Source organism: Scyliorhinus torazame, chromosome 5, assembly GCF_047496885.1.
Source record: "Scyliorhinus torazame isolate Kashiwa2021f chromosome 5, sScyTor2.1, whole genome shotgun sequence".
Classification (NCBI taxonomy): Eukaryota; Metazoa; Chordata; class Chondrichthyes; order Carcharhiniformes; family Scyliorhinidae; genus Scyliorhinus; species Scyliorhinus torazame.
Window position 1 is genome coordinate 108,324,368 of NC_092711.1, and position 27,690 is coordinate 108,352,057.

The following is a 27,690-nucleotide window of genomic DNA, read 5'->3' on the forward strand; positions in this document are numbered from 1 at the left end:
AAACACGTCCCCAGGGCCTGATGGGATATATCCCAGAATATTGTGAGAGGCAAGGGAGGAAATTACTAGGGCCGTGAGATAAATCTTTACTGGCTACAGGGGAGGTCCCAGAGGATTGGAGAATAGCCAATGTTGTTCCTTTGTTTAAGAAGGGTAGCAAAGATAATCCATGTAATTACAGGCCGGTGAGCCTTACATCAATGGTAGGGAAATTATTGGAGGGGATTCTTTGAGACACAATTTACTCCCACTTGGAAATAAGTGGACATATTAGTGAGAGGCAACATGGTTTTGTGAAGCGGAGGTCGTGTCTCATGAACTTGATCGAGTTTTCGAGGCAGTGACCAAGATGATTGACGAGGGTAGGGCAGTGGATGTTGTCTACATGGACCTCAGTAAGGGCTTTGACAAGGTAGGTCCCTCATGGCAGACTGTTACAGAAGATGAAGTCGCACAGGATCAGAGGTGAGCTGACAAGATGGATACAGAAATGGCCGGTACAGGAATCGAACCCGTGCTGCTGGCCTTGTTCTACATTACAAACCAGCTGTCTAGCCCACTGAGCTAAACCGGCCCTAATCTTTTATTGTCACAAGTATGATGTTATTGTGAAAAGCCCCTCGTCGCCAGAGTCCGGCGCCTTTTCGGATAAGTCGGTACGGGAATTGAACCCACGCTGCTGGCCTTGTTCTGCATTACAAACCTGCTGTCTAGTCCACTGAGCTAGACCAGCTCATAAACCCTGGTGTCCTGGCAAATATTTATCCCTCAATCAACATTGCCAAAATCCGATCATCTGCTCATTGCCACATTGCTGTGTGTGGCATCTTGCTTTGTTGAAATTGGCTGCTGCATTTCCGACAACAGTGACCACACTTCAGAAGCTCTTTGGGACATGTTGTGGTAATGAAAGGCACTACAGTGTAAGGTTTTCGGGCAATTCGGCCCTTTTGGAAAAACTCAGAGACTGTAAACTGACTTTTCAGCCAAGAGAACAGAACCAGTTTTCCCAGCAGGCTTGGTCCGCTGAGCTGAGTAGGGACATAAGTACATAAATATTTACAAACACCCCCCTAGGAGCTACAAGAAAGAAGGAGCCAGACAACAAGATAACATCAAAACACAGACAAAGGGGCACGGGAATACACAGGAGGCTTGCATGCAAGCAGGACAATGGGATGGTCATAGCCCCATGCAAATGTAAATGACCTGGCCTCCACCAGAGCAGAATCCAATTAACACCCCATCAACATAGCGAGGTGAGAATAGCAGCCATCTCCGGAGCAGCTGGAAGACACTGAAATTCTTCACAAAGAGAGCTTAACCCCGTTATCCTAGGAAACAGACTGTCTGGATTCAGCATATTGCGCTGGAAAAGCCCCTGTAAGATCAGCGGTAGAAAAAACCAAGTTGGAGGCGGACCTGGGGGAGGTACTCCAATCTTGACAGAAGCTACCGGCAGAAACTCACTGGGAGGAGGGGGCGGGGCCAGCGCCAAATTCAAATCGCGGAGCGGTAGAAAAAACCAAGTTGGAGGCGGACCTGGGGGAGGTACTCCAAGCTTGACAGAAGCTACCGGCAGAAAAACCAAGTTGGAGGCGGACCTGGGGGAGGTACTCCAAGCTTGACAGAAGCTACCGGCAGAAACTCACTGGAAGGAGGGGGCGGAGCCAGCGCCAAATTCAAATCGCGCAGGTCTGCCTAGCTGGAAGAAGCGGACCTGCAAGGAATACCCGGAAACATACAGCTCTGACCGGCTCAAAGGGGGCGGGACCAGCGGGAACTTTAAAACTTACCTTTTTCAATGCAAAAGGGGCTGGCCGATCACAGAACAAAGCCAGGTAAAACAATATAAAGGGGGCTGTGTTTCGATTGAGGGTCTCTTCGTTCTTGGCTCGACCTCTGCACCCCTGACTTGACCTCTGCAGCCTGTGACCGTAAGTACTCTGCAGCAGCTTGCGAAACTCCCTTGGCTTTAATAGTGGTTGAGGCTTTGGGGAAGGGAACTTGTTTTGTGCCTTGTGATATTGCTAAAACCTGTGTAATCATAAGAATTTTCGTTGTGTCCGCTATATTACTTTTGAATAGACTTAGTTGTATTAGAGCATAAGATTTTATTGTGTTCCTTCTGTTGATGATTTTGACCTGGGTTTTACAATAAACCTTGATTTGATGATAATTGGAGTCGTTTAAATTCTTCAATCCTTCACCAGCGATCTCTGACCAAGTCATTGTTAAAATACTCCTCACCTTAATTCCGGGTTCAAGAATCGAGGGTCATCTTGAGCGATTCACTCAGGACAGACTGCTGGTTAGGAAATAAACAGCAGTGTCCTATTCTCTCTCTTGGGAAAGCTACTCTAGTGGAGTAGGAACCGGGTGGGTGTTGCCCCACCGGCAAGAGAGAGAATCACCTGGGTATTGGTAGGGGTCTGGAGATCTGTGTGATATAAGTCTCAGGCTGTCGGTTAGGAATAAACGGCAGGCTTGAATCAGTGCTCTCTTCAGTGGAAGTGTCCCAGTGCGACATCCCCTGGCCTCTGAAGTTTCAGTGCCAGCTGGAGAGAGACACACACAGACATCCAAACCCCAGATATCGGCCCAGTAGTGGAGTAGCGGAGATGGCACCCTCTACAACAGAACTGAAAGTTTTAAATTGAAGATTAATGTTTTCTGATCCTAAATTTATTTCAGCGATCCCCAACTTCCCATTTAATAAATTTGCTTTGTTTCGGACAAGAATTGTTTTTTTAAATTTAGAGTACCCAATTCATTTTTTCCAATTAAGGGCAATTTAGCGTGGCCAATCCACCTACCCTGCACATTTTTGGGTTGTGGGAGTGAAACCCAAGCAAACACGGGGAGAATGTGCAAACTCCACATGGACAGTGACCCAGAGCCGGGATCGAACCTGGGACCTCGGCACCGTGAGGCAGTGCTAACCACTGTGCCACCGTGCTGCCTTCGGATAAGAATTTTAACCAATTAAAGAAAAGGCAGAATTCTCTGGATAGTCAATTTAAAAAGTTTATTAAAAGAAAAAGTTTACTGAACAACTTGAAGACAGTGGCATTTGCAACTTCAAGTCGGTGGAGTGTAACACTCTCTGGCTTCATCTTTGACAGTAATTTCCTTGGAACTCGGCCTCGAGTCTTAAGTACTTGGCCAGCAAGGAAGACTTTCGGAACATCGACCTTTCTCCCCAAAGTGACCATTACCTCATGTCAGAGTTGGGCCTGTTGTAACATGACCATTGGTCAATTGGGCAATAGTTTAATTTACTTGAATCTCCAATTCCTGACACCACCTTAGACAGGAATACAATTGAACTGTTTCATACAGTTCCTTTATCTGATTTTGTACAATTCCTTTTTCATACAGTTTCAAATGTTGAGGCTAATCAGGGCTTTAAGGAGACACCAATAGGCTATTAAGTTGAATGATAAGCCATGATCATAATGAATGGCAGAGCAGGTGCGAAGGGCCAAATGGTCTCATCCTGCTCCTATTTTCTATATTTCTATGTAATCCCTTCCCACACTAAGAGCAGGTGAATGGCTTCTCCCCAGTGTGAACTCGCTGGTGTGTCTGCAGGTTGAATAAATCAATGAATACCTTCCCACACTGAGAGCAGGTGAATGGTCTCTTCCCGGTGTGAATTCGCTCGTGTTTCCACAGGGTGGACAACTGAGTGAATCCCTTCTCACACTCGGAGCAGATGAATGGCCTCTCCCCAGTGTGACTGCGTCGGTGAATCTCCAGCTCAGATGGGAATCTGTATTCCTTCCCACAGTCGCCACATTTCCACGGTTTCTCCATGTTTTGGGTCTCCTCATGTCTCTCCAGATTGGACAATTAGTGGAAGCCTTTCTAAACACAGAACATGTGCACTGTCTCTCCTCACTGTGAATGGTGTGTGATGTTGTTTCAGGCTGTGTATCTGGTTGAAGCTCTTTCCACAACCAGTTCACTGGAACACTCTCACTCGGGTGTGTGTTGTGTGGATCTCGGTGCTTTTCCAGTCACACTCACGTTTAAAAATCTTTTGAAGCCGACAGATTGGACAAACATTACTCCTTCTCGCCAATGATATTCAGAGCCCAATGATATTCAGGTCAGAAGGAATCGAGTGAGTTTGTCACATCGAGACGTGATGTTTGAGATTTCTGTCTATAATTCCTCCTCTTCCAATATCCTTTTAAAAACAATTTACAAAAGTCATGAGTGAGCACAGGATAGAAATTCAGAACAGACAATTCTAGTTCCTATGGAACATTATTTCCTCTCTCATTCTCCAAAAGCTATAAATCTCCATCCCACACAATCTTCCTCCATTCTCACTCTGCTGTACCTAATATTCACCCTCCCAATTCTCCTGAAGGGCTGATTCATGTTTTTTATTTTTAAATATATTTTATTGAAATTTTTTTCCAAACAACAATTTTTTCCCTCTTACAAAGCAAACATAACAGTAAAGAAATTTTTAAACAGTACACAAATAACTAAACCCCATAATCTTTTGACATAAACTAAACTAACCCCCCCCCCCCTCCCCCCTGGGTTGCTGCTGCTGGTCATCTGTCTTCCCTCTAACGTTCCCCTAGGTAGTCGAGAAATGGCTGCCACCGCCTGGTGAACCCTTGAGCCGATCCTCTCAGGGCAAACTTTATCTGCTCCAGTTGAATGAACCCCGCCATATCGTTTACCCAGGCCTCCAGTCCGGGGGGGTTTCGCCTCCTTCCACATAGGTAGGATCCTACGCCGGGCTACTAGGGACGCAAAGGCCACAACGTCTGCCTCTTTCGCCTCCTGCACTCCCGGCTCATCCGCAACTCCAAATAGAGCTCGCCCCCAGCCTGGTTTGACCCGGGCCTTCACCACCTTTGAAATCACTCCCGTCACTCCCTTCCAATACCCCTCCAGTGCCGGGCACGCCCAAAGCATATGTGCGTGGTTTGCCGGGCTCCCGCCGCACCTCCCACATTTGTCCTCCACTCCAAAGAACCTGCTCAATCTTGCTCCCGTTATGTGTGCTCTATGTAGCACCTTAAATTGAATCAGGCTAAGCCTGGCGCATGAGGAAGAGGAATTTACCCTGCTTAGGGCATCAGCCCACATACCCTCCTCTATCTCCTCCCCTAGTTCTTCTTCCCACTTTCCTTTTAGTTCGCCCACCAACTCCTCCCCCTCTTCCCTCATCTCTCGGTATATCTCTGACACCTTGCCCTCTCCGACCCACACCCCTGAAAGCACTCTGTCCTGAGTCCCCTGTGTCGGGAGCAGCGGAAATTCCCTCACCTGTTGTCTAGTAAACGCCCTCACCTGCATATATCGCAGGAAGTTTCCTCGGGGCAACTTATACTTTTCCTCCAATGCTCCCAAGCCCGCAAAAGTCCCATCTATAAATAAATCTCCCACCCTCCTAATTCCCAACTGGTACCAGCTCTGAAATCCTCCATCCATTCTTCCTGGGGCGAACCTATGGTTGTTCCTAATTGGGGACCCCACCAGGGCACCCCGCACCCCTCTCTGTCGCCTCCACTCTCGCCAGATATTCAATGTTGCCGCCACCACCGGGTTCGTGGTAAACTTTTTTGGCGAGAACGGTAGCGGCGCCGTCACCAGCGCCTCTAAACTCGTCCCTTTACAGGACTTTCTCTCCAGTCTTTTCCACGCCGCTCCCTCGCCCTCCATCATCCATTTACGTATCATTGCCACATTGGCGGCCCAATAGTAATCGCCCAAGTTCGGTAGTGCCAATCCTCCTCTGTCCCTGCTACGCTGAAGGAACCCCCTCCTCACTCTCGGAACTTTCCCTGCCCACACGAAGCTCGTGATGCTCCTGTCTATTTTATTGAAAAAGGTCTTAGTGATTAGTATAGGGAGACATTGAAATACAAATAAGAACCTCTGGAGGACCATCATCTTAATTGCCTGCACCTTGCCCGCCAGCGACAGAGGCTGCATGTCCCACCTCTTGAAGTCCTCCTCCATTTGTTCTACCAGCCGTGTCAGATTAAGTCTGTGCAAGGTTCCCCAGCTCCTAGCGATCTGAATCCCCAGGTATCGGAAGTTTCTTTCCACTTTCCTTAGAGGCAGGCCTTCTATCTCTCTACTCTGGTCCCCTGGATGTATCACAAATAATTCACTCTTCCCCATGTTTAGCCTATACCCCGAGAAATCCCCGAACTCCCTCAACATTCGCATAACCTCTATCATCCCCCCGCTGGGTCCGACACGTATAACAATAGGTCATCTGCGTATAGCGAGACTCGGTGTTCTTCTCCCCCTCTAATCACCCCTCTCCATTTCCTGGAGTCTCTCAACGCCATGGCCAGAGGTTCAATTGCCAACGCGAACAACAATGGAGACAGCATCCCTGTCTTGTTCCCCTATATAGTCGGAAATACTCCGATCTTTGTCGACCCGTAACTACACTTGCCGTTGGAGCCCCATAAAGAAGTTTGACCCAGCTAATAAACCCGTTCCCGAACCCAAACCTCCTTAACACTTCCCATAAATACTGCCACTCCACCCTATCAAATGCCTTCTCTGCATCCATTGCCGCCGCTATCTCTGCCTCCCCCTCCACTGGGGGCATCATTATCACCCCTAATAGTCGTTGCACGTTAACATTCAGTTGTCTCCCTTTTACGAACCCTGTCTGGTCTTCGTGCACCACCCCTGGGACACAGTCCTCTATCCTCGATGCTAGTACCTTTGCCAGCAATTTGGCGTCCACGTTCAATAATGAAATAGGTCTATAGGGCCCGCACTGCAACGGATCTTTATCCCTCTTCAAAATTAGCGATATCGTCGCCTCCGACATTGTCGGGGGTAAAGTCCCTCCTTCCCTAGCCTCGTTGAACGCCCTCACCATCAACGGGGCCAACAAGTCCACATATTTGCTGTAAAATTCCACCGGGAACCCGTCTGGTCCCGGAACCTTCCCTGCTTGCATGCTTCCCAGTCCCTTAATAACCTCGTCCACCCCAATCGGTGCCCCCAGGCCTACCACCTCCTGCTCCTCCACTTTCGGGAACCTCAATTGATCCAGGAACTGCCGCATCCCCTCCTCTCCCTCTGGGGGTTGAGACCTATACAGTCCCTCATAAAAAGTCTTGAACACCTCATTTATCTTTCCTGCTCTTCGCACCGTGTCTCCCTTTTCATCTCTAATTCCTCCTATCTCCCTCGCTGCTGTCCTCTTTCGCAATTGATGAGCCAGCAGGCGACTAGCCTTTTCCCCATATTCATACCTCCTCCCCTGTGCCTTCCTCCACAGCACCTCCGCCTTTCTGGTGGTCAGAAGGTCAAACTCCGTCTGGAGTCGTCTCCTCTCCCTGTACAGTCCCTCCTCCGGGGTCTCTGCAAATTCCCTATCCACCCTTAAAATCTCCCCCAGTAATCTTTCCCTTTCCTTGGCCTCTGTTTTCCTTTTGTGGGCCCCAATGGAGATCAGCTCTCCTATGACCACTGCTTTTAGTGCTTCCCATACCACTCCCACAGGGACCTCGCCGTCGTCATTGACCTCCAGGTATCTCTCAATACACCCCCGCACTCTTGCACACACTCCCTCATCCGCCATCAATCCCACATCTAATCGCCAGAGTGCTCTCTGCTCCCTTTCCTCTCCTAATTCCAGGTCCACCCAGTGTGGGGCATGGTCCGAAACCGCTATGGCTGAATACTTAGCTTCTTCCACCCTAGAGATCAACGACCTTCCCAAAACAAAAAAATCTATCCGGGAGTACACTTTATGGACATGGGAGATGAAGGAGAACTCCCTAGCCCTAGGTCTAAGAAATCGCCATGGATCCACTCCCCCCATTTGGTCCATAAACCCCTTAAGCACCTTGGCCGCTGCCGGCCTTCTTCCAGTCCTTGAGCTGGATCTATCTAGCCCCGGGTCCAGCACAGTATTAAACTCCCCTCCTAAAATCAAGTTTCCTACCTCCAGGTCCGGTATACGCCCCAGCATCCGTCTCATAAATCCCGCATCGTCCCAGTTCGGGGCATATACATTAACCAACACGACCTCCATTCCCTCCAGCCTGCCACTCACCATTACATATCTACCTCCGCTATCTGCTACGATGTTCTTTGCTTCAAATACTACCCGTTTCCCCACCAAAATGGCCACCCCTCTGTTCTTTGCATCTAGTCCTGAGTGGAACACCTGTCCCACCCATCCTTTCCTTAACCTAACTTGGTCTGCCACCTTTAGGTGCGTCTCTTGGAGCATAACCACGTCTGCCCTTAGTCCTTTCAAATGCGCGAGCACTCGGGCCCTTTTAATCGGTCCGTTCAGGCCTCTCACGTTCCACGTGATCAGCCTCACTAGGGGGCTACCTGCCCCCCTCCCATGTCGACTAGCCATTACCTTCTCTAGGCCAGTCCCATATCCCGCCTCCGCGCTCCCACTCGCTCTCCCAGCATCGCATACCATCCCCGTCCACCCACTATTTAGCCATTTCCTTTTGGATTTCCGCAGCAGCAACCCAGCTGTCCCCCCCCCCACCCCCAGATCTCTTTCTAGCGTGATTGCTCCCCCCATATTACTTCCGTAAGTCAGCTGACTTCAACTGACCCCGGCTGCTCCTGCTCACTCCTCGACCCCCCCGTGTGGGGAACTCCCATCCACCTTGCGCCTATCTTCCCGCCATATTCTTTCTGGCGCGGGAACATCCCTTTACCTGACCCGCCTCTTGTGGCACAGCTCCCTTTCCCCTCCCCCTCCCCTTCCTCATTCTCCATCTATGTCCCGTCTTTCCCTCCTCACCGGCGCCCACATTTCCCAATGTCTCCCCCCTTCCCAATTTACTTCTCAATTAACTTCCAGCATAACATTAACAATAACATTTCCTGCAGCATCAGTCCCTCAGTTCCAATCCAATTTCTCCTCTTTGATAAAGGTCCATGCTTCCTCCGCCGTCTCGAAATAATGGTGTCTCTCCTGATACGTGGCCCATAATCTTGCCAGCTGCAGCATCCCGAACTTCACCTTCTTTTTATGCAACACCTCCTTGGCTCGGTTAAATCTCGCCCTCCTTCTCGCCACCTCCGCACTCCAATCCTGGTACATCCGTACCACTGCATTCTCCCATCTGCTACTCCGCACCTTTTTAGCCCATCTCAGGACCTCTTCTCTATCCTTAAGGCGGTGAAATCGCACGATTATCGCCCTGGGTGGTTCTCCCGCTTTTGGTCTTCTCGCCGGGATCCGATGTGCCCACTCCACCTCCAAGGGGCCCGTAGGGGCCTCAGCACCCATCAGTGAGCTCAGCATCGTACTTGCATAAGCTCCACAGTCCACTCCTTCCACACCCTCAGGGAGACCCAATATCCGAAGGTTCTTCCTTCGCGCTCCGTTTTCTAGGGCCTCGATCCTTTCAGTACACTTTTTATGAAGTGCCTCGTGCGTCTGTGTCTTAACCGCCAGGCCCAGGATCTCGTCCTCATTATCCGTCACCTTCTGCTCCACCACGTGGAGCTCTGTCTCCTGGGTCTTTTGTGTCTCCTTGAGCCCCTCAATTGCCTGTAGCATCGGGGTCAGCACCTCCCTCTTCAGCAGCTCCACGCACCTTCTCAAAAATTCATCCTGCTCGGGCCCCCATGTCGCCTGCGCTTTCTCCGCCGCCATCTTGTGCTTCTCCCTTTCTGTCTCTTTGGTCGACGATTCCTCACGCTGCAGCCGCCGCCGCCGGTTTTTTCCTCCTTCGTTAGGGGGGGACTCCCTTCTCACTCACCCCACACCGGGTTGCGTCGCCCCAAAATTTCCCGTTGGGACTCTTAAAAGAGCCCGAAGGTCCGTCGGAACTGGAGCCGCCGAAACGTGCGGCTAGCAAGGCATCACCGCAACCGGCGTGCTGATTCATGTTGATTGACAGATCCAAGCTCAGCTCACTGCTTCCTGACCAGGACACAGAAATTAGAATGGGAGAAAGGGTAGGCCATTCGGCCCACCGAGTCTGCACCACTATTCAATGCGATCCTTGGTCACTCTACTTCAGCACCATTTTCCCACATGATCCCCATATCTCTTAATATCTTCAATATCTAGAAACATATCAATATTTGTCTTGAACATACCTGATGACTGAGGCTCCACATTTCCCTGGGGTAGAGAATTCCAAAGCTTCACCACATCCTCGAGTGAAGAAATCCCTCCTCATCTCAGCTTTCTCTCTATTTTCCTACCTGTTCCCCATAACCCTTAACTCCATTGTCAATAAAATATCGGTCAAACTTGTGCTTCAATATATTCAATGACCCCCAGGTACAACTGGTCCCTGTGGAAGAGAAATCCAAAGACTCACAACCCTTTGAGGAAGAGATGACTGGAAATCCATAACGTAGCTACAGTCTTTTATTACAAGACGAGAAATAATAATACATTTACTTTATTACAGAACGGTAAATAATATATCTAATCTGTACCATGTAACAACACTAGACATTTCTCTGTCCATTATTAATTTAATTGCCCTGAAATGTCAGCCATCTCCTGGGGAACCCACCCCTTTAATTGTGAACATTAGGAAAGAGACAAGCCGTTTTTGAAATAAATTTAGAGCAACCAATTGTTTTTTTTTTGTAATTAAGGTGCAATGTAGCGTGGCCAATCGACCTACCTTGCACATCTTTGGGTGGCGGAGGTGGCACCCACGCAGACATGGGAGAATGTGCAAACTCCTCATGGACAGTGACCTGGGGCCGGGATCGAACCCGGGTCCTTAGCGCCACGAGGCAGCAGTGCTAACCACTGTGCCATCCTTTTAGTCAGACAAAGAAATGCGTAAACCTGTTAAGGAGATCGGTGGGAGTAGTTGGAAACACTTTGTGGAGCCGCGAATCATGTAATTATTTTTCCCCCAATAAAGGGGCAATTTAGCGTGGTTCCAGGCTGGGCTCAAATCATCAATGAGAACTCTGATCTCTGGCAAGGAAGGAAACCCTGGCAGGTGGGTGGGGAGGATTCACAAACACCCGCTGGAGACCCCAAACCCCCAATAAAACCCATTGATTTTATTGTCAGTCTGCAGACAGGAGCTGGAGAACTGAATCCAGGCAGAGGAGAGGGAGGGAGAAAACTGGGAGTGGAGGAAAGAAATGGTGCAGATGGTGAGATGGGTTTGGATTTCAGCCCAGGGAGGAGGGAGAGTGTGTGAGACGGGGATTTACAGCTTTGGGGGAACAAGAGAGGAAAAAATGTTCCAGAGGAACGAGAATTGTCTCTTCAAAATTTCTATCCTATGCTGGACTGACAGTGATGACCTTTGTAAATTCCTTTTATAGATTGCGCAAGGAAACTAAAATGAAACAATCTCTGAAAGAGATTCCATCAGGACCTGAATATTATCAGCTTTTCAATGTGGAATGAGAAACAATTGTTCTATCTAAAAAAAATATTTAAAACATCAATGTGGCAGGAAAAGCATCGAGACGCACACACACGTGAGTGAGAGTGTTCCAGTGAACATATTGTGAAAAGAGCTTTAACCAGTTACACAGCCTGACAAAACATCACACCATTCACAGTGAGGAGAAACCATACACGTGTTCTGTGTGTGGATGGGACAACTGATCATCCAACCTGGACAGACACAAGGACAACTGTACCATGGAGAAACCGTGGAAATGTCGGGACTGTGTGACGGGATTCAAATGCCCATCCACGCTAGAAGCTCACCGACGCAGTCACACTGGGGAGAGGCCATTCACCTGCTGTGTGTTGCAAGGGATTCACCGAGTTATCCAGTCTCTAGTCACACCAGCTCATTCACACTCAGGAGAAGCCATTCAGCTGCACTTTCTGTGGAAAGAGCTTCAGGCAGTCAGGCACCCTCATTACACACCGCCGGGTTCACACAGGGGAGGCCGTTCACCTGCTCCTTGTGTGGGAAGGGATTCACAAAATCATCCAACTTGCTGACGCACAAGCAAATTCACACTGGGGAGAGGCCGTTCGCCTGCTCTGTGTGTAAGAAGGGAATCAGTCGGCCATCCCACCTGCTGATACACCAGCGGGTTCACACTGGGGAGAGACCATTCACCTGTTCCGCGTGTGGAAAAGGATTTACTGATTCATCCTGCCTCCTGTCACACCAACGAACTCACACTGAGGAGACCATTCAGCTGCACATACTGTGGAAAGAGGTTCAGGAGTTCATCACACCTCATTTCACACCGACGTGTTCATACCGGAGAGCGACCATTCACCTGTCCTGAGTGTGGGAAGGGATTCACAAAGTCATCTCACCTGCTGACACACCAGCGAGTTCACACTGGAGAGAGACCATTCACCTGCTCCGAGTGTGGGAAGAGTTTCATTGATTTGTCCAACCTTTTGGCGCACCAACAAATTCACAAGTGATTGTAGAGATTGGATTCTTCTCTTAATCACATCCAGCACTGAAAGATGCTCATTGTGACAGTTCATATTTGTTTCTGCTGTTTTAATACTCTCAGTAACTGGGCTGGTTGTGTTCCTGGGGCTGCAGTTCCGCTGTCTGTGACCTTCCCTATAATTCAGGAACTTTCATCAGAAATGGGTTTAGATGAACTTTTACTTCACTTGTAAAATTGAACTTTGACACATTTATAATCCAAGATTTGGAAGATTATACTGATGAACATCTCCAATTAGAAAGTGCTGATTGATCATTGCTGACAATTCTTACTGGTTTGTACATTACACACAGCGACACCTCCATTATCCAGCAGGAAGAAGGAGAATGGGAATTGGTGGAGAATCGAGAGTCTCCAAATGCCGCCTGGTACAGAAACCCCCGAGGACAGGAATGGAGACACGTTCAATTCAAGTACTGGACTGTAAGAAATCACCGTCTAATAATCTTATGAAATCTTCAGAACGTTATTGATTATTGAAATAGCTCTCTCTCTCTCACTCTCCAGAAGAGCTTGTCATATGAGGAGCGGCTGAGGACTCTGGGTGTTACTCATTGGAGTTTAGAAGGATGAAGCGGGATCCTATTGAAACTTACAAGATACTGAGAGGCCTCGGTAGAGTGGAGGGGGAGAGGATGTTTCCACTGGTAGGAAAAACTAGAACGTGAGGGCACAGCCTCAGACTGAAGGGATGATCCTTCGAGATTAGGAGGAGTTTCTTCAGCCAGAGGGTGGTGAATCTGTGGAACTCTTTGCCGCAAAAGGCTGTGGAGGCCAAATCACTGAGTCTCTTTAAGACAGAGATTGCTAGGTTCTTGGTTAATAAGGGGATCATGGGTTATGGGGAGAAGGCAGGAGAATGGGGCAGACTCGACAGGCCAAATGGTCTAATTCTGCTCCTACGTCTTATGGTCTTACGAAGACAGATTCCAGAGTAGCTTGCTGGCCGACAAACACAGGATAGGTCTGTATTCTAAGGACATGTCTCTCGCACGGACCCTGAAAAAGTCATTTCTAACCCGAATATAATTGGATCTCATGACCCATAGTAAACCAACTATCTGTGGTTTGACTCTGTAAAGGTTAAAACTGGCTTTCGCAAGGAAAAATACCACTTTGCCAGGAAGATGAGCTTCAGCCCAACACCAACACATTGGCTTCTGCCAGTTAAAAATTCAGAGGAGACGGCCGCCACCAGCTACAGAGACCAGCTCTCACTCTGCAGCATCTGTCTGTCTGTCCTCTGGGACTGGTAAACCATTCTCACTCCCTGAGCTTCAAGACTCTCTTTCTGAAAGGGCTCCAGCCATGAGTCTGTAGCATGTTGAGCATTTATAACATTATAACGATGCCCTGGAATGAGTTGCTTCACCATTCCCACAAAGGCGGCCATCAGCAATTAATATTAGTCGACTCTTACTCCCCCACCACCATCATCTACGATCCTCACCCTGACCCCATGAAGGGTGAGCTCCAGGTTTTCCCAGGCTTTGCAGCAGAGTGTGAACCAGTCACCGCTGATGATTCTGAGCTCCAGGTTTTCCCAGGCTTTGCAGCAGAGTGTGAACCAGTCACCACTGATGATCCTGAGGTCCAGGTTTTCCCAGGCTTTGCAGCAGAGCGTGAACCAGTCACCGCTGATGATCCTGAGGTCCAGGTTTTCCCAGGCTTTGCAGCAGAGCGTGAACCAATCACCGCTGATGATCTTGAGGTCCAGGTTTTCCCAGGCTTTGCAGCAGAGTGTGAACCAGTCACCACTGATGATCCTGAGGTCCAGGTTTTCCCAGGCTTTGCAGCAGAGCGTGAACCAGTCACCGCTGATGACCCTGAGCTCCAGGTTTTCCCAGGCTTTGCAGCAGAGTGTGAACCAGTCACCGCTGATGATCCTGAGGTCCAGGTTTTCCCAGGCTTTGCAGCAGAGTGTGAACCAGTCACCACTGATGATCCTGAGGTCCAGGTTTTCCCAGGCTTTGCAGCAGAGCGTGAACCAGTCACCGCTGATGACCCTGAGCTCCAGGTTTTCCCAGGCTTTGCAGCAGAGTGTGAACCAGTCACCACTGATGATCCTGAGGTCCAGGTTTCCCCAGGCTTTGCAGCAGAGTGTGAACCAATCACCTCTGATGATCCTGAGGTCCAAGTTTTACCAGGCTTTGCAGCAGAGCGTGAACCAGTCACCGCTGATGATCCTGAGGTCCCGGCTGTTCTCGAGTCTGTGCCGGGTGTATTCACAATCCATAAACATGGTTATGGAGACGTGTCCAAACTCAAAGATATAAGCGGACCGACACAGTGTCCCATGAAACAGTACCTTCTCCCTGCTGAGAGTACAACAGACACTCAAAACACCGTCCGGTCATTGTTAAAGAATGGTGCTGTACATAAACAGCAAAAATTCAAAAATAAATTGGTTTGAGGAAGAAGTTTGGAAATAATTGTTATTTAATCTAAAATGTTGCCAGCTTCTGTACTAATAAAAATTAAACAGTAAAATTACAACTGAGAAAAGGATTATGTTTGATTCCCAAAGGATAAGCTTCAGCCTTGAAGGATGTCCGGCAGAAATCCTGTTTGAATTTGGAATCATTTTGAAATGATAAAACATCAGGAGCTTTTACAATGGGTTAAAGTGAAAAATAAACAAACAAAATATATTAATGCCTGGAATCAATGGGAATGTTGGATCTCTGATCTCAAGGTTTTCTGAGCATATTGTTGGACAGGAAAGTTTATCCAGAGCTCATCAATGAGAGAGGGTGGGAATTAATGAGATGTCTCAGATTGAGTAGAAGTGAGGGAGGATAGGGGAAGAGACAGGAAATCACAGCAGCAAATGAACGTAATTCAATGTAACATCTCAATCCGGTATTAATGTACGTTCTAGTGAAAGGAAAGTGTGAATGAGATGAATAAATTGACAGCATTCTTTTGAAGAAGTTTGTATCTTTGTCAATGATCATTTTTAAAAGGAAACTACATTTGTTATATTACAATCCCAGACCAGACCCCAGCAGTCGCTAGTGTACTGGACCAAAGCCCCAATATTTTAGTTTATTTTGTAAGGTTGTGCAAAAAGAATACTTTGCACCAGGAGTGATTGCACAAAGAAATAGGAATTTGGTGTTTTAAAACAAAACTTTATTATTAACACAACATTAAACACTTTAACATCACACCCGAAAATAGCTTCCAATGACCCCGTAAATAACATTACTCAACACAATAAATACCCTTAATTACCATCTCTATTCCTAAGTAAATAACAAGAAAGGAAAACCCTACAGCTCTCAATTCATCCCACATCCCAATGGCACAGAGTAATATTAGTTTTCCAGAACAGATTTGACTCCTGTTAGAACCCCTGCAGACTCTATTATATTATCCCCACAGTACAGAAAGAGGCCATTCAGCCCAACGAGTCTGCACCAACCCTCTGAAAGAGCACCCTACCTAGCCACACTTGCCCGCCCTATCCCTGTAACCCCACCTGGCCTGAACATCTCTGGACACCAAGGGGCAATTTTTGCGTGGCCATTCCACTGAACCTGCATATCTTTGGACTGTGGGAGGAAACTGTAGCACCCGGTGGAAGCCCACACAGACACGGGGAGAAAGTGAAAACTCCACACGGACAGTCACCCAAGGTCAGAATTGAACCCGGGTCCCTGGCGCTGTGAGACAGCTGTGCTAACCACCTTGTCAGCCTGGCTGGATGTCTTTTGGCAGGAATTCGTCAAAAAGCTATTTCAAATGGTTTGTTTTCCCTTGTCCTCATACAATTCTGCTCTGCATTAAATACTATTACTCTCCTTTAACTATCTTACAGTGAGAGCAAAATACCTTTCTTGTGGTCCAAATGGTAGCCAGATCAGACCTGAACTCAAAATGCTTTCGCAAAATGTCTGAATACCGTAGCTCCACCCAGCAATGACATCATATCCCAAGCTATAAACAAATTAACTCCCCAAGCTGAAAACACATTAACTCCCCAGGGATTCCCCCTTGTCAAACAGCATTGCATTACCCCAGGCTGAAAACACATTAACTCCCCAGGGATTCCCCCTAGTCAAACAACATTGCATTACCCCAGACTGAAAACACATTCCACTGGTTAATTTCACCTCTGGCTCCTAAAAACTTTCTGGTCTTGCAAAACAAGGTTCTTTTTAAAAACATGACTACAGCAGTCAGACACACTGTAACCCTAGCTGTTAACCCTTAAATTGCCAAATACTTATAATCTAATATATCTAAAATCCTGCATTCGTTAGTGAGCCTGGCCACTGCCCAAGATACTGGGACCATTCAGAGGGAGATAGAATATAGGAATTAGGAGCTGAGGCAGGCAATTCAGCACTTCGAGCCTGCTCCACCATTCAGTCAGATCATGGCTGATCTCTTCCTGGTTTCAAATCCACCTGTCGATCTGTTCCTCATATCCCTCTAACCCATTAAGATAAACAAAGATCTCGAGACAGACACCACCTTGAACTTTTGATAAGATCACCTGAAAGTCTATGAATGGGTTGTAATCATAGGGAACGTGTGCATGATAATGGGATACCAGTGTGAGTGGACAGATTTATTTATTAGGCGTGGATTAGCTAACATGTGGATGTGCATAGTGAGTCTGGGCTGAAGAACAGGTTTCAAGACTTGCTCAGTGAATTGGACACTAGAACATCTCTAATGGTTCCTTCTCTTCCCCAGTGATGAGAAACAATATCTCCAAGCATCCGTCAAGCATCTTCCCTGTAATCGAGGTCACACTGATGAACCTGTCGTTCCCTGGCTCTGATTTGGAAAACGTGAACGACGTGAGCTATATTCCAATCTCGGAACAATCCCTGACTCTATTGAGCTTTAGACGATATGGGCAACGGACTCACAGAGTCAGACAAGGGTATTTCACACAAATCTAATTTATTTGACTTTTAGCCAGAATATTAGCCCCTGTAAATGGGCTGGAGTTTGTCATCAGCAGAAAGAGACCCAAATGAACATGGTTCAGTCCTGAATGTGAGTAACAGCAAAATCCAATCACTATGGTTACTTGTGGCCTCGTTGGTGTCTCAGCAGGTGGGATAACTGAGTGAATCCCTTCCCACACTCGGAGCAGGTGACTGGTCACTCGCCAGTATGAATTTGACAATGGTTCTGCAGGGTGGATGACTGAGTGAATCCCTTCCCACACTCTGAGCAGGTGAATGGCCTCTCCCCAGTGTGAATTTGCTGATGTGCAGTGAGGTGAAATGATCGTCTGAACCCAGTCCCGCAGTGAGAGCACCTAAACGGTCTCTCGTCAGTGTGAACACGTTGATGGCTTGTCAGATTCCCAAAACTTTTATAGCACTTCCCACAGTCTGGACATTGAAATGGTCTCTCATCAGTGTGAACTCGCTGGTGATTCAACAGGCGGGCTGAAATAGTAAATCCCTTCCCACACTTGGAGCAGGTGAATGGCCTCTCGCCAGTGTGACTTCGCTGATGTACAGTGAGGTCAGATGATCGTCTGAACCCAGTCCCGCAGTGAGAGCACCTGAACGGTCTCTCGTCAGTGTGAACACGTTGATGGCGCATCAGTTCCGCAGAACTTTTAGAGCACTTCCCACAGTCTGGACATTGAAATGGTCTCTCATCAGTGTGAACTCGCTGGTGATTCAACAGGCGGGCTGAAATAGTAAATCCCTTCCCACACTTGGAGCAGGTGAATGGCCTCTCGCCAGTGTGACTTCGCTGATGTACAGCGAGGTCAGATGATCGTCTGAACCCAGTCCCACAGTGCGGGCACCTAAACGGTCTCTCGTCAGTGTGAACACGTTGATGGCTTGTCAGACTCCCAGAACTTTTACAGCATTTCCCGCAGTCTGCACATTGAAACGGTCTCTCATCTGTGTGAATTCGCTGGTGACTCACCAGGTGGGATGACTTAGTGAATCCCTTCCCACACTTAGAGCAGGTGAATGGTCTCTCCCCAGTGTGACTGCGTCGATGAATTTCCAGCTTGGATGGGACAGTGAATCCTTTCCCACAGTCCGCACATTTCCACGGTTTTTCCTCAGTGCGACTGCATTTGTGGCTTGTGAGGCCTGATGATTGACTGAATCCTCGTCCACACACACAACACGTGTACGGTTTCCCCGCACTGTGAACAATGCTTTCTCCTTCCATGTTCAATGATATTCCGATGATGTTCAGGGTATGATAAATTGAGGACTCTGTCGGATCTTGATGTGAGCTTGGTTTGATTCTCCAGACTTTGAAGCCTCCTCTTCGACCACCCTGTGAAATGGATTGAAAACAGAAAATAGGGAATGAGAGGTTGGTGAGGTTGTGAAATTGAGCTGAATGAATCTGGTCATTTGTGGGGCCGACCCCAGGAAAAAGTGACCATGAAAACTGCCGAATTGTCATAAAAACCCAACTGGCCTCTTTGGGAGGAGAGAGAAAGAGGTGATGAGGGATTCTGTGTATCTACAAGACATATTAAGAGAGTAGTTGGCAAAGCAAATTCGATCTTGAGCTTCATAAACAGTAATATTGACACCAAAACTATGCTTCTGGTGGTGATTAGCACTATTGCCTCACAGCGCCAAAGACTAGGGTTCAATTCCTGCCTTGGCGACTGTCTGTGTGGAGTTTGCACTTTCTCCTCGTGTCTGCGTGGGTTTCCACTTGGTGCTCAGGTTTCCTCCCATAGTTCAAAGAAGGGCAAGTTAGGTGGAGTGGCCTTGATAAATTGCCCCTTAGTGTCCAGGGATGTGCATGTTCGGTGGGGCAATGGGGCTACAGGGACAGGGTAGGAGTGTGGGCCTAGGCATGGTGTCCTTTCAGAGAATAGGTGTAGACTCGATGGGCCAAATGGCCCCCTTCTGCACTGTAGGAATTCTATGGTTCTAATTCTATTCTATGAATCTTTATAAAGCTCTGGTCACCACGCTTCAGGAAGGATGTGAAGGTTCTTGGAGAAGGTGCAGAGGAGATTTACCAGAATGGTTCCAGCAAAGGAGGTTGAGTGGAGATTTGATTCAGGTACACAAGATTATGCCAGGTTTCGATCAGGTGGACAAAGAAACTGTTTTCATTCACTGATCGTACAAGCAGTCGGGACACAGATTTAAAGTTTTGGGTAAAACCTGGATTGAACTATACAAGATCCTGAGGGGTCTTGACAGGGTGGATGTGGAGAGGATGTTTCCTCTTATGGGAGAATCTGGAACAAGGGGGGTCATTGTTGCAAAATAAGGGGGCACCCATTTCAGATGAGGATAAGGATTTGTTTTTCTCTTGAGGGTTGCAAGACAGGGGGTGGTACAGTGCTCAGCACTGCTGCCTCACAGCACCAGGGACCCGGGTTCAATTCCGACCCTGACTGTGTGGAGTTTGCACTTTCTCCCGTGTCTGTGTGGGTTTCCTCCGGATGCCCCGGTTTCCTCCCACAGTTCAAAGATGTGCAGGTCAGGTTGAATCGGTTAGGATTGTATTCGCTGGAGTTCAGAAGAATGAGAGGGGATCTCACAGAAACGTATAAAAAGTGGGTGGTACAGTGGTTAGCACTGCTGCCTCATGTAGCTGAGGACCCGGGTTCGATGCCGGCCCACTGTCTGTGTGGAGTTTGCACATTCTTCCTGTGTTTGCGTGGGTCTCACCCCCACAAATCCAAAGATGTGCAGGGTAGGTAGATTGGCCATGCTAAAATTGCCCCTTAATTGCAAAAAAAGAATTGGGCACTCTAAATTTATGTTAAAAAACAAACAGGGCGAGTAGATTCAGGAAGGATGTTCCCGATAGTGGGTGTGTCCAGAAATAGGGGTCACAGTCTGAGGATACGGGGTAGACCATTTAGGACAGAGATGAGGAAAAATGTCTTCACTCAGAGAGTGGTGAGCCTTTGGAATTCGTCGCCACAGGAACTAATGAAGGCCAAAACATTGCATGTTTTCAAGAAGTAGTTAGATACAGCACTGAGGGTGAAGGGGATCAAAGGATATGGGGGAAAGCGGGATTAGGGTATTGAGCCTAATCAGCTCTGATCGTAATGAATGGCAGAGCAGGCTCGAAGGGCCAAATGGTCTCCTCCTGCTCCTATTTTCTACGTTGCTCCGTATCTATGCATGTAAATGGTCCAGGAGGTATGAGGAAGAATGTTTTCACACAGCCAGTGGCAATGACCTTAAACTTGCTGCCTATGACGGAGTTTGGAAATAGACACAATAAATCTTTTTTTTTTTTTAAATTGGATAGAAACCTGAGAGAAATAAAGCTGTGAGGATACAGAGACAGAGCAGGAGAATGACTCTGACTGGATTGCTCCAGATAATAATAATAGTCACCGCGCCGATTAGAGAGCGAGCATGGACTCAATGGACCGAATGCCCTTCACGGCCCATAATGTTTTTTTTTTATTTTTAAAAATAACTTTATAGTACCCAATTCATTTTTTCCAATTAAGGGGCAATTTAGCGTGGTCAATCCACCTAACCTGTACATCTTTGGGTTTTGGGAGCGAAACCCACGCAAACACGGGGAGAACTTGCAAACTCCACATGGACAGTGATCCAGAGCCGGGATCGAACTTGGGACCTCGGCGCTGTGAGGCAGCAGTGCTAACCCACTGCGCCACCGTGCTGCCAGCTGACACTTTTGTCCAATCTCGCCTTGTAATTTAACATCTGGGGGTTCAGATATCACTCAGGTAAATCTGTGCTACACTCGCTCCAAGGCCATTCTGGTTTAGCACATTGGGCTAATTCGCTGGCCTTTAAAGCAGACCAAGGCAGGCCAGCAGAACGGTTCGATTCCCGTACCAGACTCCCCGAACAGGCGCCGGAATGTGGCGACTAGGGGCTTTTCACAGTAACTTCATTTGAAGCCTACTTGTGGCAATAAGCAATTTACATTTCATTTCATTTTCATTTCATTCTCTCCTTCCTCAGGTTTGTTGCCCAGAACAGAACACAGTTCTCCAGGTTTGGCCTAACCAGGGTTTGTGAATCTCGGGGCTTTTCCAGTCACACTGAGACCTGAAATCTTCCCTCACAGACAGAACAGACAAACCTTTTACCTTCCACACCCAGATGCTGCTGATATTCAGTTTCTGATGAATCGAGTGACTCTGTCAGATTGTGATGTGACGTTTGGTTTGTGTTCCCGTCTGTTAAACGTCCACTTCCAGTATCCTTAAATTTACAGAAACCTCACTGTCAGTTTAGGGTCGAAATTCACAACATTCTCTCCTCGCCAACTTTGATTAAATGTATTCCTGGAGGTTTGATCACATGACCTGCCCCCATCCTCCAGCCATTAATCGGTCAACACATCCATCCTTGTGACACACTGCCTTCCTCGGCCAATTAGGAAGCAAAAGGACTCATTACCTTACAGGACAGTGATTGACTGTCAGCCAAATAACCTTTACCCCATTTTCAATATTTTTATATCCACTGAAGAGAAATGTTCAAAGAAAATTACATTAAAATCTTCTTTACTGTCGTAATGATTTCCCAGACACGATTCTCACCAAGACAGAAGGTTAAATTTGAATTCATTTAAAGTCTATTGAAGACCCTGAAACAATTGTTGGTTGTTGCAAAGTCCCACCTGATTCACTCATGTCCTTCAGTGAAGGAAATCTTCTATCCTTACCTGGTCTGGCCGACATGTGACTCCAGATCCACAGTCAGCTGGTTGACTCTCTGAGATGCTCTCTGAGATACACTCAGTTCAAGGGCAATTAGTGATGGGCAGTGAATGCCGGCCCAGCCAGCGACACACACATCCCATGAATGAACAGAAAATAAATTCTGCCATCCTTACCTGGTCTGGCCGACACGATTCCAAACCACAGCAATATGGTTGACTCTTTAAATGCCCTCCGAGATGGCCGAGCAAGTCGCTCAGTTCCAGGGATGGGCAATTAGGGATGGGCAATAAATGTTGGCCCAGCCAGTGACTCCCACAAATTATTAAAATAAAATCCTGGAGACTCCAGTCAGTCAATCCGGGAGAGTTGGCATCCGGTCCAGGCTCGTAGCGCAAAATAATAATAATCACTTAATGTCACAAGGAGGCTTCAATGAAGTTACTGTGAAAAGCCCCTAGTCGCCACATTCCGACGCCTGTTCGGGGAGGCTGAAACGGGAATTGAACCCGCGCTGCTGGTCTTTTTCTGCATTACAAGCCAGCTGTCTTAGCGCACTGTGCTAAACCAGCCCCTTCCCTGCGGCACCGTGTCCTCTGTAGAGATGGCGGCCGGTAACCCGGGCCTGTCACCGCTCAGCTCTCACTCTCTTTGATGCTGTTTAAGACGGGACCATTAACATTTTCCTCGGGAGTTGAAGCCTCCACGGGGTATTTATGAAGCCTCCCGGCTCACTCCGCAGCTTCTATCGCTCCCCGGCCACCCACCGGCTCCAATCCTGAAAGTCACTCGATTGTTTCTTTCCCTCTCCTCGCACCATCAGCGTCAACCTGAACTGTGCATGCGCCGGTCACAGCCCGAACGCCGCATGCTCCAGTCACAGCCGGACTCTGTGCATGTGCGAGGAGCTTCTGTCATGTGGATAGAGCAGATTCTCAGCTGCTACACATGTTGGGCAATAAACCCGCCATTGAAATGGATATTTTTGATATAAATTATGCTTTGCAAACTGATTATGTAGCCACTGGGTTGGCCACTTCCCAACTTAAAATGGAGATCCGCAAAGAATGCAGGGAAATTCAGTCAAGCCAGGAAAAAAATTAGCAGGTGCAAAGTTTCCTGTTTATTAGAACTTGCAGAAACCCAGACAGCCCTGAAACCAAAGCCATCTGCATATTAATGAGCGATCCCCGGAAACAATTGGAAACATTTAAGGGAAATAAGGCCAAGCCAGACTCCTCGGCGCCAGCAGACAAAGGAAGGCCAATGGACACTCAGGAACCGCCCAGCGATCAGGCAACCACTTCAGGGTTGGAGAAATCGATCCAAGTGATTGCAAAGTAGTCCAATCACTTGGGACCAGGTACGGGGTCCGCCCCGAAAGGCAGGAAACCCCTGGGGACTATAAAGTAAAGCCCCCAAGTTCAAATTGTCCTTCTTGACAGGGTCAGTCAGCAGCTCAAAACAATCCTTGACAGTGACCTGCCTAGCTGCCGCATCAACCAAGTAAGTCTCCAGTCAATGCACGCTACCAGATAGGCGCTCCTAGCTACCAGTCTATACCAGCTTTGAATCCTGCAGACTCAGAATCAAACAAAAGGCCATTTGTTCCCCTGACCTGGTGGGGCCAGTTCCAAAGCTAAGTATAGGCCTTTTAGTGTTAGAGATAGTCTAGTAAGTAGAGTCTAGGACTGCATTCTGAAATATGTTTTATCCTCGCAGTAGGCAATATCATTGTTTTTATTTTCATGTTGTCCTGAGAAGGGCTGTCCCGGCAGCAGCAAGCTGGTGAATGGGAGTGAGATGGGAGGTGAAGCTGCAGTTTTGGATGGTTCGACAAGTTCAGAGTCTGGGCCGCAGCCTGGGGGGTGGGTTTCGATCTTGGGTTTGGTTTCAATTTGTGTGTGTAGGTTGGGCGTTGGTGAGAAATGGTGGGGGAGGGGTTGGCTCACTGATGATGACTATAGAACTGATTTTGTTTTACTCTGATGGTGTGTGTGTGTGGCGGCCATCTTGGGTGGACCGTTGGCCTGTACTTTTCGAAGATTTGCTGGATAGTCCCTCATGGTGAAAATGGCTGATTCCGTGATGGGGGGTGGGGGGGGGGAGGAGAGACCCCTGCTTCAACTGGTCAACTGAAACGTAAGGGGATTAGGTGGACCAGTGAGGGTTCAGGATTTTCGCTTACCTAAAAATCTAAATGCTGGTCTGGTGTTCTTGCAGGAGACTCACTTGCGGGTTAGAGATCAGACCAGACTGCGGAGGGGTGAGCCAAGTGTTTCACTTGGGCTTTGATGAAGGGCTCAAGACGATGCAATTCTAATCAATAAACGGGTCCCTCTTTCGGTCACTGAGATCATTGCGGACACTAATGGGAGATACGTGGTGGTCAGTGGGTCGTTGGCGGGTAAATTGGTGGTGCTGATGAATGGCTATGCTCCTAACTGGGACGATGTGGTATTTAAAAAAAAACATTGGTGGGATCCATCCCAGACCTGAATACACATCAATTAATTCTTGGAGCAAACTTCAATTGTGTATTGGATCCTAAAATGGACTGGTCCAAGCCCATTCAACCACTACAAATACACAAAAATGGAGTGAAATCTGGACGGACCACCTGGCATGACCCAGGCACCGGAAACAACAACAGCAAACCCGGCAAAAGATAAAGAAATCTGTTCCCATCTGCAGATGGGGCTGTTTAGCACAGGGCTAAATCGCTGGCTTTGAAAGCAGACCAAGGCAGGCCAGTAGCACAGTTCGATTCCCATAACAGCCTCCCCGAACAGGCACCGGAATGTGGCGACTAGGGACTTTTCACAGTAACTTCATTTGAAGCCTACTTGTGACAATAAGCGATTTTCATTTTCAGATTGTAAAAGGATTATGGGACACAGATTTATGATTGTGAGCAAGATCCATAGGGGAGATATGATGATGACATTTTACACAGTGAGTGGTAATGATCTGAACTCAATGCTTACACACAAAGGTTGATTACCTCCAGATCCTGATAATCCGAATGGTGCTGTCGGAATTTGATGTGAGGATTACTTATGTGTTTCCTGTCTGCGAATCCCTTTGTAAGTCCCTGTGAAAGAATTTTACAAAATTTAAAACTGTCAGTCCAGGATAGAAATTCACTACATTCTCCCCTCTTGCTTATGGGTCCAGGATGATCGCTCATGCCCCCCTGATTTTAGGGTGATGTTGACTCAGGGTTGTGAGATGCCCTGGGTCTTCATGTGACTGAACAGAGCCGCAGAGCTTTGGACACATGGGGTAGGATGTCTAATGAGACAGTAAAATCCGGAGAACAGGTTTTCTTTCATTTCTGCCCCCGCTTTGCATCATCAATAAGACATTTGGACTCAAAGACTAATCCAATTTGATGGACAAGTTGTCTCCATTCTGAACAATGGGGAACAAGCTCCTCCCACTCATTGAAACATCGGCCAAAGACGGCAGACGCGCATGCGCCCTGATGCACATTCAATAAAGATGGCGGCCGTTAACCCGAGCCGAAGATGAGAGGCTGCAGCCCCGCTCGGTACAAACTAGGTCGTATAAACTCTTTTCCGAAGATTGCGGCTTACAAAAACTTTACACAACGTTTTCGCCCACTCCCGCGATCTCTCGCTCCCTCCATATTGTTAAACGCCCCTTACCAATTTCGGATCTGAAGCCACAGCTCTTCTCGATCGCCATTACCCACACTGCGCATGCTTCAATCACAGCGGACCCGCCCCTCATTCACTCCGATTGGTGGGAGGACGAGCTGCCCTCAATGGGTCCCCCAATGCTGCCCTCTCTTCCCATTGGTCCGGCGCTGCTGCCAATCACTCCCTGGGCATTGTGATTAGGAACATGCGCGGTGCAACTGCTGTAGTTGAACAGCTGAGCGCAGGCGCGGGGACGGAGTTTGGAGCATGCGCATTTCCAGTGTTGGCCTCGGGAAGAGTCCTTTGTCCTGGAGAAGCGGAGTCAGCGTCAGGCGGTGGGTGGGAGGATTTGAAAACACTTTGTGGATCCGCAAACCCTTCACCATCATTGTCAGCTCCCTGGTTTGCAGCTGCGGGGCTTCTCCCTCCCGGGAAGAGGCCCAGGTTAACGGGCACCATCCTGCTTCAGACACTGGAGGATGGTTCACATCAGAGGATGGGGGAGGGGGCGATAAGAAATAAGAGCTTCCACTTTGCACTCAAATCAATGAGGACTCTCATCTCTGGCAAGGAAGGAAACCCTGGCAGGTGGGCGGGGAGGATTCAAAAACACCCACTGGAGGCCCCAAACCCCCAACAAGAACCCAGAGATCCTGAGTTTGCAGCTCCCGGGCTTGTTTGCTTCATGTCGGGCCATAACAAAGAGATCTAGGAGTACAGGTTCATAGCTCCTTGAAGGTGGAGTCGCAGGTGGACAGGGTGGTGAAGAAGACATTCGGCATGCTTGGTTTCATTGGTCAGAACATTGAATACAGGAGTTGGGACGTCTTGTTGAAGTTGTACAAGACATTGGTACGGCCACACTTGGAATACTGTGTGCAGTTCTGGTCACCCTATTATAGGAAGGATATTATTAAACTGGAAAGAGTGCAGAAAAGATTTACTAGGATGTTGCCGGGACTTGATGGTTTGAGTTATAAGGAGAGGCTGGATAGACTGGGACTTTTTTCCTTGGAGCGTAGGAGGCTTAGGGGTGATCTTATAGAGGTCTATAAAATAATGAGGGGCATAGATAAGGTAGATAGTCAACATCTTTTCCCAAAGGTAGGGGAGTCTAAAACTAGAGGGCATAGGTTTAAAGTGAGAGGGGAGAGATTCAGAAGGGCCCAGAGGGGCAATTTCTTCACTCAGAGGGTAGTGAGTGTCTGGAATGGGCTGCCAGAGGTAGTAGTAGAGGCGGGTACAATTGTGTCTTTTAAAAAACATTTAGATAGTTACATGGGTAAGATGGGTATAGAGGGTTATGGGCCAAGTGCGGGCAACTGGGACTAGTTTAATGGTAAAAACTGGGCGGCCTGGACTGGTTGGGCCGAAGGGCCTGTTTCCATGCTGTAAACTTCTATGATTCTATGATCTGGTGGAGCAGCAGGGTGGGCGGGGCTTCAGGGCTCCAGTGATCAGGAGAGAAAATGATTGATTGTATTTTCACTCTGTCAGAGAAAGTTAAGGGACAGCCTGCTTGAAGCCATTGGAGCAGGTGTACGGTGTTGGGTGGGATGCTGCCAGAACTGAGAGTGTAGGGAATGGGCTGGTTGGCAGCCAGAACAGTTGACATGGTGCTGCACAGATCCATTGTACGGGTTAAACAGCATCCAAACACCATGCAGCCTGGCACTGTGGATCCAAATACAGGATAATCTGATAAAATGTGCAATGGGTGGTCTCCCTGTGGTTTGGATTCCAGCACCGCAGGAGGGAGAGGGTGTGGGACGGAGATTTACTGCTAGGGCAGCATGGTAACACAGTGATTAGCACTGCGGCTTCACAGCACCAGGGTCCCAGGTTTGATTCCCTGCTGGGTCACTCTGTGCGGAGACGGCACGTTCTCCCCATGTCTGCGTGGGTTTCCTCCTGTGCTCCGGTTTCCTCCCACAGTCCAAAGATGTGCATGATAAATGATAAATTGCCCTTCGTGAC

General features: G+C 48.1%; 1 protein-coding gene and 1 long non-coding RNA gene across 4 annotated transcripts; both read right to left on the reverse strand.

The window, feature by feature from the left end:
• Nucleotides 1-3,013: 3,013 nt before the first annotated feature.
• Nucleotides 3,014-4,191, reverse strand: LOC140419366 (uncharacterized). Its single transcript, XR_011945732.1, has 2 exons — nucleotides 3,616-4,191; nucleotides 3,014-3,531 (listed from the first exon to the last, which is right to left on the reverse strand). It is a non-coding gene; the product is annotated as an uncharacterized lncRNA (long non-coding RNA).
• A 13,123-nt stretch (nucleotides 4,192-17,314) lies between these two features.
• LOC140419347 (uncharacterized) lies at nucleotides 17,315-25,786 on the reverse strand. 3 transcript variants are annotated; one of them, XM_072503218.1, is made up of 4 exons: nucleotides 25,720-25,786; nucleotides 25,053-25,142; nucleotides 21,473-21,587; nucleotides 17,315-18,690 (listed from the first exon to the last, which is right to left on the reverse strand). In XM_072503218.1, exon 4 carries the CDS (start codon nucleotides 18,577-18,579, stop codon nucleotides 17,536-17,538), a length of 1,044 nt encoding a protein of 347 aa, XP_072359319.1. In that variant the 5' UTR covers nucleotides 18,580-18,690; nucleotides 21,473-21,587; nucleotides 25,053-25,142; nucleotides 25,720-25,786; the 3' UTR covers nucleotides 17,315-17,535. The 3 variants fall into 3 exon arrangements, with proteins under 3 accessions (XP_072359319.1, XP_072359320.1, XP_072359321.1); XM_072503219.1 differs by having other exon boundaries at nucleotides 21,466-21,587; XM_072503220.1 differs by lacking the exon at nucleotides 21,473-21,587.
• Nucleotides 25,787-27,690: the final 1,904 nt, after the last annotated feature.

What these genes read in the sequence shown, in the direction of transcription:
- LOC140419347 (XM_072503220.1), bottom strand. Translation starts at nt 18,579, where the DNA reads ATGGAAGGAGAAAGCATTGTTCACAGTGCGGGGAAACCGTACACGTGT.